Raw genomic sequence first — 16,957 nt, 5'->3', positions numbered from 1 at the left:
TGGATCAAGATACAGAACTCTCAGTTACCTCTCCAGCACCATGCCCACCTGCATGCCACCATGTTTCCTGACATGATGATAGTGGACTAAACCTCTGAATTCTAAGTTAGCCCCAATTAAATGTTTTCCTTCATAAGTGATGCTGTGGCCATAGTATCTCTTTACAGCAATAGAAAACCTAACTGTAGGGTAAAAGGGCCAGCCAAAGAAACCCACCCTGATTCTGAAACCAGAGCCACTGAAAGAAATACTGTAGCCCTGAAAGAAACACACTCTGGCTCTAAAACCTGAACCAGTGAAAGAAACACTTTATCCCTGTAACCCAGAGCCAAAGAAATGCATCCTGACCCTGAAACCAGAGCGAAAGAAATACACTTTGGCGCTAGAACTAGAGTCGGTGAAAGAAGTATGCCCCGGCCCTGAAAATAGAGCCAAAAGCTAGAAAGGGCCAGTGAAAGAAGTACAGTTTGGCCCTGAAACCAGAGCCACCTCTGCCCCTGATCAATTAAACTAACCAGGCAAACTAACCAATCCCTGAGCAGAAAATCTGGAAAATTCCGTCCCTAAGAAGCCCTATATAAGCCCCGCTCCCCTACCCGTGCCTGTTCAGTTGTGGGTTGTCCTTGCCCACCCTGACAGAAGCAGTCATTCTCCTGGACTCCTCCTTCCCAAATAAATATCTTTCTTAAGAGTTTTGGGTTAAGATCTTTTGCCAGCATGGAGTAACAACTTGTTAGAAGGGGGAGGAGATTGCTATATTTCTGCAAGGGTTTCCCCTTTAGCAGAGTGAAGCTGAAGAAACAACACCTTGGGCCACAAAAGTGCTCTGCTAGAACGTTTCCCTAGGGTAACAGAGCAGAGCTCAGCTGTGCTGACTCTGCGAGGACCAGCATTGCTACATCCTGCAGGGAAACAATCCCCCACCGTGACACTGCAGCTTCAGGCATAGCCTGACTTCCCAAAAAGTCAGGATACCTTTCCCTCCAGAGCTGCTGTGTTTATGCATCTGTACTGGCCTGCCCTTGGGGTTCTGACAAGAAAAGTCCTCAACTGTAGCCACTAAGAGCACCTCCTGTGCACATGCACTACATTTACTTTTAAAAGGGTCTTGCCCACCTCCTCTCTTCCTGTCTCTCTCTTTCTCTGCTTCTCTGCCTACCTCTCTGTCTTTATCCCCTTCTCTCCCCTTTTTCTCTCTCTCTCTCTTCTACTGCTCCTGTCCCCAGAGCCCAGTCTCCTCCTCCCTCCTCTTCTTCCCCCTTTTTATGTTCCCTTTCCCCTCATTAAAAAAAAAAAAAAAAAAAACCTTCCAGGGACTGGAGAGGTGGCTCAATGGTTAAGCGCACTGATTGCTCTTCCAAGGCTCACATTATTCTTGGAAGAATTCATTTTTCATGCCCACCTCAATAAAAACCTCAAGGAACAGACTCAAGACAACTGGTTCTGTGTTCTTTTCCTGGTTTGCCTGCTTCACCCATTTTGCAAAGTGTCCTTTCCTCCCTCCCTCCCTTCTTCCCTACTCTGGTTTCATTAATAACTCTCTGTGTTCGCTAGTTTTAATTGTCAACTAGCCACAACCCAGAATCACCTGAGAAGGGTCTTGATGAGGAATCGTGTAGACCAGGTTCCCCGCAGGCAGGTCTGTAGGAGACTGTCTTCATTTAGTCATTTAATTAATCGAGGTAGAAAGACCCACCCTGAATGTGGACAGTTCCAGTTCATGGGCAGGGCACCAGACTGTGTACGAGTGAAAAAAGCCAGCAGCAATTGGGTTTGACAACCTGAGTTCAGTCTCCATGACCCACCTGATAGAATGAGAGGACAGATTCCTTCAGGTCGTCCCCAAATTCCCCCCAATTCTTTCATCAGTCAGTTTTCCCCATGACCTGCTTTACAGCTTTAGAGCCCGCCCGCTCTATCAGATCAGAAGGTTCATATTATCGTACAGCACATCCATTTTTTTTTTCAGAAGCCACTGGAGTGGAAGGAAAAAGGAATATAAAGAGCAAGTACACTAGTAGAATTGCTATAACCAGAATCAGCTGTAACATTGCAAAATGCATATGCAGATGCCATGGAAGTGGCCCTCGGGGCACGTAGGTGTTCTCTCCTTGGCCCTCAAGTAACGCACTCATTTAGCTGCCACTGGGTTTCCTGGAGGGAATTGCTTCCTGCATCTCAGGAACCACGTGTGGAGGAGGGCTATGCTTTACCATCTCCGGCAGTGTGGCATCCACACAAAAATTGTAAGAAACAAAAATGGGGTTCAGCCATTAAGTGTAGCTGCTGCTCTTCCAGAATACAGGAGTTCGATTCCCAGCACTCACATTTGATTACTTCCATCTCCAGAGGACAACACCCTCCTCCAAACTTCTTAGCGGCACACCCGTGCATGTGGTGTGCATACACATAAATAATAATTTTTGCTGAATAAGATGACATATTCTTTTAATGCCAGCACTTAAGAGGCAGAGGCAGGAAGGTTTTTGTGAGTTCTAGGCCAGTCTGGTCTACGTAGAGAGCCCCAGGCCAGTGTTGGGGTGGGCTACATAATGAGATTGTCTTGAACGAACGAAAGTTCCATAATAATAAGATAGCACATTATGAGAATATTTTTGCCAGTACTTCATAAGGGACGTGGAGTATGCGGACGCTAGAAAAAAGGAAATCAAAGGTGAGTGATATTTGATGGCAATTCACAGGGTTTAAGTTTGGCAGCCTGTACTCTAGACAGAGAAGGAAGAGTGCCTGCGGGCATCCAAGGACTACAATTCCCAGAAGGCCTTAGTGCGGGCTCCCGGCCGGATGCAGTCTCGATTTGAGCACTGTTGGTCCGAGCTGGGCAGGGGTCTCCGGCGACAGCGTTCATGGCGTCACCTAGCAAGGCAGTGATTGTTCCCGGGAACGGAGGCGGGGATGTGGCCACCCAGGGCTGGTACGGCTGGGTGAGAAAGGGACTGGAGCAGGTAAGGAATTTCAGCCACTGCCCTGCGGTCAGCTTGGCGCGGAGCGGAGGGAGGGAGGACGATGGGCAAGGCTCGAGCCTGTGCCCACCTTCCTCCAGATTAGCACCGTGTATGAGTACTCGACGATGCTAGCACCTCAAGCCTTAGATCTAAACTAGTGGCGAGGATCTTGCCTGGCGAAGCAGCCCAAAAAGCTGAGGTCTCAGTTCTTGAGACTGAGAAGAACCCTGTTATACAGAGAATGCCCCCTCCTTACCCCAATCTACTGCCAGTTCAGATTCGAGCCTTCCCAGATAATTTTATGTTTATATTCATTATTTTAGATTTTTTTAAAAAAATCACCACGTAACCTTTGATATATACAAAGGATGTATATAACGTGTAATACGCTACCAAACAGACCAAAAAAAAAAAATCGGTGCTATTCAAGGCCAAGGTCTTTGATTGTGTGCCATCTAGCTACACTCTTCGCCCAATTTAAACTCTAGAACATTGCCAGTATCTCCTAACTGATCTGCCTGCCTCCTGCCCCATCCCTATGACAGTCTGTAGTACATTTTGCTCCTCTTTATTGTATGTGGGAGGTGCTTGTGGAGGTGAGAAGACAATTTTGTGTAACCAGTTTCTTTCTGCCTATACATGGGTCTGGGAATCGAACTCAGGGACCCATGTGTATAATCTTGTCTGATATTGTTGAATTTGGCTCCTGTGTGAGCTTTATAGAAACAGCATTGCACCCTAGCTCATCCTGTGCTGCTTGACTTTTAAGAAAAGAAGCTCCCTTCCATCATCTGGCAGTTAGACAGTTTCCTGCTTTGGCCTCTAGAACAGAATTTCAGGAGAAAATAGAGTCCGTTTGGAATATAACTTCGGGGTTGCGGCTGAACGCTATGGGCAAAGCTACCGAACTCAAAGGTCCAGCTGGAAATGGCCAGCAGGGTGGGATGCCCAACTGTCTCTATGGTGTATCTATATTATTTTTTAATTTTTTCTGGAGTGCAGTCTGTTTGGCTCAGGTCATTCTGTCTCTAGCACATCCACTTGGGCCTTCTCCGTAGATGGGAGGCCCTAAGATAAACAGGTTCCAAGCGCAGACACAGGTCCCTGTGGAGTTCTACAAAACATGGGTGTAAAAAAAAAAAAAACCAAACAAACAAAACAAAACAAAAAACCATGGGTGTATATTCATCTGTAACACAGCTTAATTCATCTCATTTCATAGTCAGCAAATACTTGCTTTGCTGAATTGAGCAAGATCACATCAGGTGTCACTTTTTTTTTTTTTTTTTTGAGTTTTAGTTGGAATTAAGCTCTTTATTATAGCTTTTTCTTCCCCCTTAAATCTCAGGTTCCGGGTTTCCAGTGTCTGGCTAGAAACATGCCTGACCCAAGTAAGTTTTAAACTTGCTTTTGAAAGCCTCATCCATTAGAGTTTGAGCTCACCATCTGTGGGGAGGGGAGGGAAGCTGGAGTATCATAGTGAAAGAACAAAGATAAATACATACTAAGAACAAATAAAGCAAGGAGCTCCAGGAGGCAGACGTAAGCCAAAAACTATGGAAGATTTCAGGAAGAACCAAGAAAAGCACCTGGGCATGGTAAAATTTAATTTTTTACTTTGTAAGCTAGCAACTTTATTGTCCCTGTTGAATGTCTGCAGACATTTTCAGGCAAAATGTAGGTAAAACTACAGATAAAATAAAGCCTTACAGTTGAGTTCCTAAATATTTAAAAATATAAGATTTCCTCCTTTTGTTATGGGTGCATCTTGGTTCAGGAAAGAAAGATATACTATACATGGGCTTTAGAACGTTGTCAAGAGGTTTTGTGTGTGTGTGTTTGTGTGTTTCTCAGTACTGAGACTGAACCTAGGGGTCTCACACATCCTGGGCAAGTGTTCTGCCTCTGAACTGTATCTCTACCTTGTGGGTATTTGTTTGCGAAGTTTAAATTTTTACATGAAAATTTCAGAGTTGAGGTCAGTATGTGGCATATGCCTTTAAACCTGACAGTTGGGAGCCTGAGACAAGGGAATTCTGATGTGGGCTACACAGCAAATTACATACTAGCCTGTGCTACATAGTGAGGCTCTTTCTCGAAAAAGAGGGGAAGCTTCACCTCAATTGTAATGTATTATTTCCTTTTTTTTTTTTTTTTTTAATAAGAACGTGGCGGGGGAAGCAAAGCTCTTCACTAAAACCTTAAGACAGAGATCTTAGGCTCTGATAACAGCCCCATCCCCCCCCCTTCCGCCTCAGTTCATTAGTGGTGAGCTGCTGTTCATTAGAGGTGGGACAGCATCACTTACAGACTCCCCCTCTGAGTACCAGACTGTTTTACCCTGAACACAGTTACAGCCCGGGAGAGCATCTGGCTGCCCTTCATGGAGACAGAACTGCACTGTGATGAGAAGACCATCATCATAGGCCACAGCTCCGGGGCTATCGCAGCCATGAGGTATGACCCTGTGGGACTGCTGCCCCAGGGGTGGTCTGTAGTCATGCTTGCTGGGGAAACAGTTGTGTTTCTTAAGTTTCCATTGCAGAGGAACAGTGCTGACCTCAAAAGTGGTAACCTAATCTGCCCCAATTTCTTCCTTGTTTGTTAAGGGATTGGAAGAAACAGACTGCTCTTACCAGGTGCAGTGATCCTTTTAAAGTTTCTGTAGCTCTGAAGCTTCCTGTTGCTCAGCTCTTTCCCTTCACCCCTTTTCTCCTCCCAACCAGGCATGCTGACGTCATTGTAGTTCCTGGAAAATGCCAAGTACACACCTGCCTTCCTTATCCTGCTCAGCCTTCTAGCAGGGACACTCTCTTAAAAGCTGACTGACTTTCTCTTACCGTGTTTCTGCTCGAATGTTCTATTTTGGGTGAGATCTTTAACAATTCCATATAAAAGAGCAGCCTCACTCTGCTGGCTTCTATCTCCTTTGTATTTCATTACCTATAGTGCTTTATCATCTAATATACATTGATTTCTTATCTGCCCCTATTAATTTAATAGAAGCTCCATGAAAGTGGGACTTTGTTCATTGACAAGGAATCGCAGTGCCTAGGAGAGAGTGTGACATAGTAGATGTTCAATAAGTACCTCCTGGAGACTAGAGGTTGCTTCCCCTACCTACCTACAACCCCTCCCCCAATCCTTGGGATTCACAGCACACACATATGCTTCTATAAAAATCTCCTACCTTCTCCACTAGCCTAGGGGGTAAGGGATTAGCTGGCCAAGCTGTTTCAGGTTGGGCTTTTTCCATATTTCCTCCTACCCTGGTAACAAAGTCTGTTCCAAGCAGTTATTCAAAATATCATGCGAATTGTATGTCATGGAATCTTGCATTTTATGACCTTTCAGCTACACAGGTCAAGGGGATGGGTTGTAGCATACTCTGTCCTTTTGTTTACCAGCCATTGGTAAAGATGGATATCTTCTAAGTCCTCTGAATTTATCAGGATTGTCAGCAGCCTTCTAAAAATTGGCTTCTAAAGTTAGGAGTGGCAAAGAAAAATGATGCGCAAACCATCAGTGTAAGGGTGTGAAGAAACAGGGAGCTGGTACAATCATACGGGACATGCTAGCTGATTTATTAACTACTAAGGGATATTGATCTTTCTCAATGGAAAGTGCTGGGAACACCTTAACAAGCAATCAAACAGTATCATTGATAGTGGGACACACATCATGTGTCCCTGAAGTGACAAGGCTATCTTGCCTAAAATATATAATCTCAGTTTAACTGTGAGAAAATGAATTTAGCTTAGGGAACTGACCTGAACTTTATAAAGAATACAGGCAGCGGTATATGATTGGGTATGATAATGGTACTAAGGTTATTCGTAGGGGACATGTACTAAGGTAAGTGTAAAGGGTGGAAACCTCAATCAGTCTGGGTCTTTTCCTGTCATGTCTTCTGTGGTTTGATATTTCTTGAGTAAGCAGGTAGGGGGTGGGAGAACTTTATTCTCAAGAATGAAACTCTAGCCCTAAACATTTCCTCTTCAAAGGTCTGTCTTTCCTTGGCCTGCTCTTGGCAGAGCAAGGGCATCTGTAGATAGTGGGCTGGTGGCCTACAGAGGGTGCTGTTCACAGAGCAGTAAGGCTTTTCCTGCCCTTAAGGAGACAGTGATCGTTTGTCTGGGCGTGGGGACAGTTGTAATACGACACAATGAGAACACATGTACAGGGGCAGCGGAAGTACTTTTCTTGCATTGTCCAGTTTTTCTTACATTGCAGGTTCCTGGGCCTTAATCCCATTTCTCTGAATTCCATGCTCTGGGGCCAAGTCTAGGATCTCATCAGAATGTAGACACATACTAAAGGTGGATGAGTGCACACAGCAGTGATTATTTTCTTGCTTGCATCTGTCTCGGTAGCATATACCTCCTTTCTGTGAACTCACATCAGATGGCTTACTGCTTTTCAGATTTAATAAGACCATATATTACTGACACTATCTTTCTCATGCCAGGTATGCAGAGACACATCAGGTATATGCTCTTATACTGGTGTCTGCATACACTTCAGACTTGGGAGATGAAAACGAGCGTGCAAGTGGTAAGTCTTTAGGGAGAACACCCAGGAAAGCCCTTCTCTAGGCACAGGATAGACTGCCAAGTTTACAAAGTAGTTATTCTCTCTCAGATAGCCCTAAAAATATAACAGCAAATTTATATTTATATTATATAATAGCAAGTGAGACATTTGCCACCTATTTTTTTTCCAATCTGAAGTCTAGAATGAATCCCAGGACCTGGTTTTACTTGAGCCTCTTTGTCTTCGCAAGTCAGTACGGTATCAAGTCCTACAGATAGGAAAACCAAAGAACTGTCCTGAATTTAAGCCCCTGATCCTTTGCACCTCTGTGAGGGCCCCCACTAGATACTTTTAGATATCTAGGGTGATGATTCATGCATATCGATAGGCTATTTTTTTTTCTGTAGGGTACTTCAGCCGCCCCTGGCAGTGGGAGAAGATCAAGGCCAACTGCCCTCACATTGTACAGTTTGGCTCCACTGATGACCCCTTCCTTCCCTGGAAGGAACAAGAAGAAGTGGCAGATAGGTTGGATGCCAAATTGTACAAATTCACCAACCGTGGTCACTTTCAGAACACGGAGTTTCCTGAACTAATTAGTGCGGTGAAGTCTATGCTAAAAGTACCAGAATAGTTGGGATGACTCCTGCTCTCCAACATGCCACACAGTACTAAACTTGAAATGCCTACTTATGCTACAGAAGTGCCTGAAAAACAAGCCTGTTTGAACACTCACACTAAGCTACTAGCATTTTCATTTCTCATAGTTTAACTCTTCTTCAAAAGCTCTAACTATAGAAGTATTTTCTGTTTGATAGGGAACACAGAGGGAGTTTGTTTAGCCATCCTGCTGATCCAGGGAGCAAGTCAGAAGTAGAACCAGACATGGTGTGTGTCCCTGTAATTCCAGCACTTGAGAAAGGAGGGACCAGGAGGGGAAGGCTAGCCTGACCCTGTCTCAGTAAAGAAACAGCAAGTAGACTCAGGTATCCTGAGTCTCATTCCAAATTATAACTCAGTAGCTTCTGCAAGGTGTGACCCACTCCCGACATCCTAGTACTTGGGGAGCTGAAGAAAGTAGATCTGGAATTTGAGGCCTTCCTAAGCTACATATTTAGTAAAACCCTGTCTCAAAAAACAAAACAAAAAACCCAAAGAAGCCGGTGGTGGCACACGCCTTTACTCCCAGCACTTGGGAGGCAGAGGCAGGCGGATCTCTGTGAGTTCGAGACCAGCCTGGTCTACAAGAGCAAGTTCCAGGACAGGCTCCAAAACCACAGAGAAACCCTGTCTCGAAAAAAAAAAAAAAAAAACCCAAAGAAACAAAAACTAAACAAATTTTTATGAAACGTATGAGAGACACCTTTTCATTTTGAAGTAAAATTTTCTCTTACTGGGGTAAAAAAACATGATTAAAAGTCCAGAATGTTCCTAGAATTCAAAACTCTAGCTGCTGGGACTGGAGAGATGGCTCAGTGATTAAGAGCATTGCTTGCTCTTCCAAAGGTCCTGAGTTCAATTCCCAGCAACCACATGGTGGCTCACAACCATCTGTAAAGAGGTCTGGTGCCCTCTTCTGGCCTGCAGACATACACACAGACAGAATATTGTATACATAATAAATAAATAAATAAATAAATAAATAAATAAATAAATAAATATTAAAAAAAAAAAAACCTCTAGCTGCTGCTTCATGCTGGCTCAAGATAGCAAACTCAAATTTGGGTCTTCATCACTCAGATCCCTGATCCCATCCCAGGGGTTTCTGACAAGATGAGAGACCAGCATATAAGGATCCTGAGCCAGGAAGCTGCAGGGGACAGATATCTGCATAGCTTGTCACCTGTATACCAACTTGAGGCAGACTCGCAGGATCAGGGCTTTGGGAGTGCTGCAGTACAGGAACGTGACAAGTGTTGGTCTTTTTTCTAAGCTGGGGACTATATGCATATAATCCCTACATGAAGTATGACAGCTGGCAGCTCTGTAATTGAACAATTTGGAAAAGCTACAAGACAAAGACCAAGTTATCCATTTGTGAATTTAGTCATAACCATTTTAGATTCTCTATAGTACAGGCAGTGGTGGGGCACACCTTTAATCCCAGCACTTGGGAGGCAGAGGCAGGTGGATTTCTGTGAGTTCAAGGCATGGTCTACAAAGCAAGTTCTAGGACAGGCTACACAGAGAAAAAGAAAAAGCCTTAGATAACCAAAATGAACGTAAGGGAGCAATTTGTACTGTTAAGTTTTAAGTTATCTTCCAAAAGAAGTTTCTACAATGCAAGTTCAATTCTGTGAAGAGTTCAACCTCTTAACTTCTAGAGATCATTCAGGCATTCCAAGATTTTTCTTACACTTTCATTAAAAAAAGAGCCCCTTTTAAAATAATGTACTTTATATTAACATATATTGGAATACAAGATGGTTTCATCATGACATTGTCACTCACGTTTATAATGTAAAAAAATAAAAACTTTTATTTCCCAGGATTTTCTGACTATTGTGGTGCCAAAGATCTCCAGTGTTCTTAAACTTGGTGATGCAGAACCTGTGATGGATGCAGAAATGTGAGTTTCCACACTTTTATCCCTAGATGGGGTGCAAAGCTGTTGTGAGATGATGTGGGGGTTCTGAATGTAATCTAAGTCAGGAGACTCTTTAACTTTTAACAGTAGGTATCTTTGGAGGAGAGACAATCACATAGGTCTACTGTAAGTGTTTTTTGAGACAGGGTTTCTCTGTCTAAGAGCCCTGGATGTTCTAGAACTCACTCTGTAGACCAGGCTGGCTTCCCAAATGCTGGGATTAAAGGTGTTTGCCACCACTGCCTGGCAAGTGAATATATTTTTATTCTGTGGCAGAAAACAAATTAACTAATGTTATCTATATAAGTTAATAATTTTTTAAGAATTTAAAAACAAAAGCAAGTAAATCATTACTAATCTCAAATTCAAGTAGACTCAAACTTGGATTATAGGTTTGGTCCAATCACTGCTGAAATGTCTGCTGACTAAATTAGATATATCTATTAATGTTTTTAAATTAATGCTTTTTTCCTAACTTTCAAATAAGTTGTTTAAAATCTTAATTATAGACTGATAAACGTCAGTGTGAGATTCAGTAATCCCCTGATGGAGAGCATTCAAGCGAGTGCTCTGTTGAGAGCTGCACCATCTTTTTTTTTTTTTTTTTTTTGGACAGGTTTTTTGAGACAGGATTTCTCTGTAACTTTGGAACCTTTCCTAGAACTCACTCTGTAGACCAGGCTGGCCTCAAACTCACAGAGATCCGCCTGCCTCTTCCTCCTAAGTGCTGGGATTAAAGGCGTGTGCCACAAGTGCCCAACTAAACCTTAGTTCTTTAGGCTCTTATTTCAAGTGGCAGCCAGCTGGCTCGGGGTCACTGTACTAAACACTAAATATCGACTGTTTCCATCATAATAGAAAATGCTCCTTGACCAGATGTTACAGTGCAAACTTCTAACCCAGCAGGAGGAAGGTAGAGGCAGGACTGAGTTCAAGACCCTGTCTTACTGGACCACACTGCTGCAGGGCACATATTTTGTATTTGTCCTTCACCTGCCATATAGTAAATCTGAAACCATGTTTCTTCCCTTCACTGTTGAGCTGATGGTGGTTAGGCCAGAGGCCTCCACATACCAGGTGTATGCCCCATCACAAATTGAGTTGTTGATTACTCTGCTTAATCGATCACCATCAAAACTCTTATATAAAACATTTATTGTCAAATTGGAAATTCTGTAGGAGAAGCCACATAACTATTCATTAAAAACCATTAAATAGACTTATGATGTCAAATTTTGTCTTGTTTTTCGAGACGGGGTTTTTCTGTGTATTGCTGGCTGTCCTGGAACTCGCTCTGTAGGATCAGGCTGGCTTTAAACTCAGAGATCCACTTGCTCATGCCTCTACCTCCCAAGAGCTGGCATTAAAAGCAAGCACACAATGACTGGCAATGTAGGATCACTTTAAAACAGAATCCTCGCCGGGCGGTGGTGGCGCACGCCTTTAATCCCAGCACTCGGGAGGCAGAGGCAGGCGGATCTCTGTGAGTTCGAGACCAGAGGCAGGCGGATCTCTGTGAGTTCGAGACCAGCCTGGTCTACAAGAGCTAGTTCCAGGACAGGCTCCAAAACCACAGAGAAACCCTGTCTCGAAAAAACAAACAAACAAAAAAAAAAAACAAAACAAAAAAAACCAGAATCCTCAACAGACTTAGAATGTGTTCTCAGGTGGGAAAGACTGAAGTATTTGGATTTCATCTGCAGTTTGATGTTGTGGCATCATGTTTTTAGATGCCCACAATTTCTTCGGGTTCTAGCTTATTTCTGTAGGCAAATTCATTTTATTTATAGTATAGTTGCTATGTTTTTTTAAATTTATCTATCTCTCTCAGTACTCAAGAGTAAATATGCTACAAGCAAAAAATATTCAGTAAAAAATATGCTATGAAGAAAAACTTTTAAAGTATCTCTTTATTCTGGTGAGGCAAGGAACACTTCTAGCCACTGACTGCAAATTTAAAACAATATCTAATCATCAAGACAATACAAAGCCATGTATGGCTGCTAAATGCCTGTAATCCCAGCACTTGGAAGCCAAATCAGGACCACCATGAGTTCAAGGCCAGCCTAGACCATAAAGTGAACTCCAGGGTAGTGTGGGCTAGAGTGAGAATCTTCTCCAACAAAACAAAAAAGACAAAATAGCATATTAAACATTTTTTTAAAAAAATTCTTTCTCCCTTTTGTAAGTCTCCTACATATCTAGTTTTCTAGGAAAATAAGACTAGTGCTTATTGGATAAGCCAGGCAGGTCTAGGAAGAGTGAACACTTTTTTACCATGTCAGCCCCACTAGAGGTAGAAGAGGAACCTGCATTTAATATATAATCTAACACTTAAGAGCTGGTGTCATTAAATGCTTATTCTATAGAGCTGGACACAGAATTCATTGATAAAATGATCTAGCAAGTTGGATTTTATTGGTCCCATTTATCTCAAGGTAACTCCAATGATGCTGTACACTTAGAATACTACCAAATGGTAGAGCTCAGCTTCAAAGAAGAGTGGGCTGTGAGCCCTTTCAGTTGGCCCATGCTTTTGGCTTGCATAAATAAACTTTTAAGACACAAAGTAAGCTGGGCATAGTGGAGGAGGCAGAGACAGGTGGATCTGAGTTCAAGGCTAGCCTGATCTGCAAAGTTCCAGGGCAGCCAGAGTCACACAGAAAAACCTTGTCTCAAAAAAAAAAAAAAAAAAAAGACACAAAGTAAAAATCATCTGCTGAGATCCTTAAAGATATATGGCTATCTTCTGCATAACAGCAAGGCAACTAACTTAAGTGTTTTCCAGTGCCCAATGGCTGGGGCTAACGAACTATGTAGTGATGGTTTTCTGCTTAGACACATCACACCATGGTTTTTTAGAAAACAATTAAGGAAAAAAAGAGACCAATCTAAAACACTGTAAGATAGGTTCCTACCCCTTACATTAAAGAGCAATGATCTGTATTTATTTTTGAGTCTGGGTCTCTTTCTCTATAGCCCTGGCTGTCCTGAAATTCACTATGTGGTCCAGGCTGGTCTTGAACTAACCGAGACCTGCCTACCTCTGCCTCCCAAGTGCTAGTATGAAAGGAGTGTACCACCATATACAGCTAGTTTTAGTTACAATTTAGTTAAATGATTAGATACTATCTCTTCTGTCTGCTTTGATAGAACACTATAGTGGTTCTCAACTTTCCTAATGCAACATTTAATGCAGTCACTCATGTTGTGGTGACCCACAACCATAAAGTTATTTTTGTTGCTATTGCATAACTGTAATTTTGCTACTGTTATGAATTGTAGTGTAAATATCTGTGTTTTCTGAAGGTCTCAGACGACCCCTTGAAAGGGTTGTTCAACCTGAGAACTGCTGCTATAGACTGATGGTTTATCAAGAAAATATATTTAATTATCATGATTCAAAAAGCGGGGGAGTCCAGTGCGCTGGCAGATATACGATCTAACAAGGGCCCACTTCCTTATTCTTCTCCCTGTATTGTCGCCTAACAGAGGCCAACAGAACACTTTGGGTCTCTTCTGTACAGGCCCTGATTCCACTCATGAGGACTCTACACTTACCATCTCTCCCCTTCCAAAGGTCCTACTTATCACATTCCACATGGGATTAGATTACAAAATGTGAATTTGATGCTGGTGGCAGAGAGGATCATACTATAGACATAAAGTAAGAATCTGGAAAAATTTCAGCAAATAGTAAAATTTGGTGTAGGAGGTCCTTTTATATTTGTGTTGCTTTCATTGGTTAAATAAAGAGACTGCCTTGGCCTTTTGATAGGGCAGAAACTTAGGTAGTTGGGGAAAAGAGAACTGAATGCTGGGAGGAAGAAGGCAGAGTCAGAGAGCCACCATAGAGCCAGCTGCCAGGTCAGACATACTGAATCTTTCCCGGTAAGCCAGTCACGTGGTGATACATAGATTTAATAGAAATGGGTTAATCAAGATGTGAGAGTTAGCCAATAAGAGGCTAGAGCTAATGGGCAAGGCAGTAATTTAATTAATACAATTTCCGTGTGGTTATTCAGGGGGTTAAGCTAGCCGGGTGGCGGGATGCGGCCCACACCTCCCTACTAGAACAAAAATTAAACCATACAGAGAATTTTACAGCATTAACAATGAAGGACTTGTGAGATGATCCCCTTTAGGATGGAGTATCACTGAGCTGAAGACATGTCCCAGACAACAGCATGCCCACATGGGTGAAAGGGCATGGAGGTGAGGAGAACCCGGCAGTGTGGAAAGGGATGTCCACTCTACCTTCAGACCCCAAGTCTGCACACACTCCCATCAGCAGCTCCCTGCTGCAACACTTGTAATTTCTCAGTGAAACCCAGGAAAAACAAACAGAAACTGTAGTAATAAACCTGATACGATGAGTTTCAATGAAGACCTTAAGAAGTAACTTTAAGCGTGTATCTTCACACTCTAGCTGTTATCACAGTATTTGGTGGCTCCATTTTCCTTGGTCTTCCAGAGCTTCAAGGTATTTTTTTACTGCAGAAGAGACTTCCCTATTAAACTTCATTAAATTTCATTTGCTTTGTGTTCTGTCTTCATAAATAAATACATTTTCATAGCAGCAAGTCAGTATCCATCATTGTGAAGTATGCTTTCAAAGAAACTGGATGTTCCATCATGAATTATTTGCTCTCCAAGTAATTCATTTGCCAAAGTAAGTAAGATTCACAGCTCTCTATTAAAATTCGAGCCACTCTGTCATATAAATACAATTAGATGGTGAAATCTCACCACCTTCATGGCAGTCATCAAAAACCTTTAAAAGAAACAAATAAAAAGTTCATATTCAAATTGAAGTTTTAAAATACCAAAGCCTCATTGATTTAAAGCAGTATTAACAGAAGGAAAAGGAAACACTCTTTGAAAGGCATTGGGACTATAAGAGCACACTGTAAAGTGCCTGCTTTGTGATCACTGTTAACTATGAGCCTTTCATTTTTAGTTTGCTTTATTTGTTTGTTTTTCTGAGACAGGGTCCTGCAACTCACTATGTAGAACAGGCAGGCCAGAAACTCAGAGCTCTGCCTACCTCTGCCTCCCAACTGCTGGGATTAAAGGTGTGCACTATCCTGTCTGGCATGGAGGCCCTTATTAACACAGTGTACAGGTGACCTTACTCACCTGCCCACTGGGTAAAAGGAAATGAGTCCTATACTTATGGACAACTTAATTTCTACTAAATTGAAGCTTATTTTATGTTTAACTATCTTTGAAGGGTACTAAGTAGAATTTCCAGGATGTTGGCTTTTGTCTAGGAGTTGAAACTGGGTCACAATGATCTTACAGGTAAGGTCAAGGGTTAGCATAATGAATATGGCAGAGTAGCAGCCCAAGAATATCCCCAAAATGCCACGGGAACAGGAAGTGTTTTTGCTCTCTTTAGTCTCAGAATGTCCATCCCAGTGTTGGTAAACCTCCTAGGAATGACTGCTAAGGCACATTATTTGAAGTAACATTTTCTGCTTAAGTCTGAGTTTCTTCTTTCTCCGAGGGGAGGGCACCAGGGGAAACCTGGTGAGAGGCCCTGTGTACACTGAGCATAGGCTCTGCCACTGAGCTATACTTAGCCCTAAGTTCCCTCACTCTAGGGAAAATGATGCCACTAGCTCCAAGGACACAGGAGGATTAGAATAAGTTTCGCTCATGGTAGCTTCTCAACAGCCTTCATTATTTCCCTCCTTACAAAGGAGAAATGGTTAGTCCCAATGTATCCATTTCAGGGTCATGTCCCTACCCTCAATGTTCCAAGAAATAATATAAGACCTGTCCATTAACAATGTGTTCATTAAGAGTCTGTGGCAGTTTGAATGGCTCATGTGACACTTGCTGGTGGGAAAGCTGTGTATCTGTTGTTTCTTTATGTGGCATTTGCATATGGTGGTGATCAAAGTACACAGTGAAGCAGCTTTTACTTACGGGGCAGAGTCCACAGGGTGCCCGGACTAAGCCTGTAGGTGGGAGGATTGGGTTGACTGCCCTGTACAGTTTCATTTGTCCATCTACACTGCCAACAGTGCCTTCCTTTGCAGCAATGATAGTCATCTCCACTTTCCCATCATAAATGAGTGTGTTCAGGATGGTCTCGATGTCCTCCATGGACAACTCCACCTAGAAAGGGGGTATGTTAGCATGCAGAAAGGACAAGGGAACATGGAGAAGCCATGTTCTGGGCAAGAGTAATGGAAGGCACAAAGGGAGTAGGCAACATTCTCCATTAGCCCAAGCACAGAAGTACTCAGGACAGCTCTAACTTCATGCTCAACCTCATACTGATATCCTCACACGTCTTAAAAAAAAACACCTAAAACCTCATACATCTTATGAGGTAGGTTTTTTTTTTTTTTTTTTTGGCAAGAATTTGATGGGAAGGGAGGAGGGGTTGGGACACCATGCTAAAACAAAACCACGAAAAAGACTGGCATTGTAGCTCAGGGGCAGGGCATGTGCTTAGCAAGAGCCCTGGGCTCACCCTAGCATCACTCAAAACCAAAACCCACAAAGAAGAAATCCCCTCCCCAAGAATTTGATGGAGTCCCCCCCCCCCACGAGATTAGTTTCTCTGTGTAGCCCTGGTTGTTCTAGAACTTGCTCCTGGAACTCAGAGATCCACTTACCTCTGCCTCCTAATTAATGGAGTGTTGAAATAGGAGCGGCAGGGCTGCGTCCCCGGCACCCGGCCGCCCGCATGGCTAGTTTATACCCAGAAATAATTACACGGAAACTGTATTCTTTCAAACACTGCCTGGCCCGGCTAGGTCCAGTTTCTTATTGGCTAGCTCTTTATTATAATTAACCAATGTCCTTCCCCCATCATTGGAGATTCTTAAAATTTCTTTAAGCAAGAGACACTTGA

General features: G+C 42.8%; 3 protein-coding genes across 4 annotated transcripts in view; 2 read left to right on the top strand and 1 right to left on the bottom strand.

Moving 5' to 3' along the window:
* The first annotated feature begins 2,795 nt into the window (after positions 1-2,795).
* On the top strand, positions 2,796-9,990 carry Rbbp9 (RB binding protein 9, serine hydrolase). 2 transcript variants are annotated; one of them, XM_050159571.1, is made up of 5 exons: positions 2,796-2,966; positions 4,315-4,357; positions 5,318-5,423; positions 7,435-7,520; positions 7,907-9,990. In XM_050159571.1, exons 1-5 carry the CDS (start codon positions 2,868-2,870, stop codon positions 8,131-8,133), a joined length of 561 nt encoding a protein of 186 aa, XP_050015528.1. In that variant the 5' UTR covers positions 2,796-2,867; the 3' UTR covers positions 8,134-9,990. The 2 variants fall into 2 exon arrangements, with proteins under 2 accessions (XP_050015528.1, XP_050015529.1); XM_050159572.1 differs by lacking the exons at positions 7,435-7,520; positions 7,907-9,990 and adding an exon at positions 5,576-7,428.
* The window catches only part of Dzank1 (double zinc ribbon and ankyrin repeat domains 1), a 64,436-nt gene continuing 57,453 nt past the window's right edge, over positions 9,975-16,957 (top strand). Inside the window, exon 1 of the mRNA XM_050159561.1 lies at positions 9,975-10,068. The gene's annotated coding sequence lies outside the window, so the exon portion shown is untranslated. The remainder of the gene's footprint in view (positions 10,069-16,957) is intronic.
* Polr3f (RNA polymerase III subunit F) overlaps positions 11,224-16,957 on the bottom strand; it is a 13,803-nt gene continuing 8,069 nt past the window's right edge. Inside the window, exons 6-7 of the mRNA XM_050159609.1 lie at positions 16,021-16,212; positions 11,224-14,860 (exon numbers count right to left, since the gene is read on the bottom strand). Coding sequence (XP_050015566.1) covers positions 14,783-14,860; positions 16,021-16,212 — 270 coding nt within the window. The 3' untranslated portion in view covers positions 11,224-14,782. The remainder of the gene's footprint in view (positions 14,861-16,020; positions 16,213-16,957) is intronic.

The sequence above is a fragment of the Alexandromys fortis genome, unplaced genomic scaffold (assembly GCF_014885135.2).
Source record: "Alexandromys fortis isolate MF-2015 unplaced genomic scaffold, M_Fortis_MF-2015_v1.1 scaffold_115, whole genome shotgun sequence".
In the NCBI taxonomy this organism is placed as follows: domain Eukaryota; kingdom Metazoa; phylum Chordata; class Mammalia; order Rodentia; family Cricetidae; genus Alexandromys; species Alexandromys fortis.
The sequence above is the reverse complement of the archived record's forward strand: the minus strand, read 5'-3'. Positions and strand labels throughout refer to the sequence as shown.

Bases quoted from the DNA above. Each gene is read 5' to 3' on its own strand.
- Rbbp9 (XM_050159571.1), top strand. From the start codon at position 2,868: ATGGCGTCACCTAGCAAGGCAGTGATTGTTCCCGGGAACGGAGGCGGG. The intron at 2,967-4,314 runs GTAAGGAATTTC...CTTAAATCTCAG, and splicing joins TGAGAAAGGGACTGGAGCAG to GTTCCGGGTTTCCAGTGTCT. The intron at 7,521-7,906 runs GTAAGTCTTTAG...TTTTTTCTGTAG, and splicing joins TGAAAACGAGCGTGCAAGTG to GGTACTTCAGCCGCCCCTGG.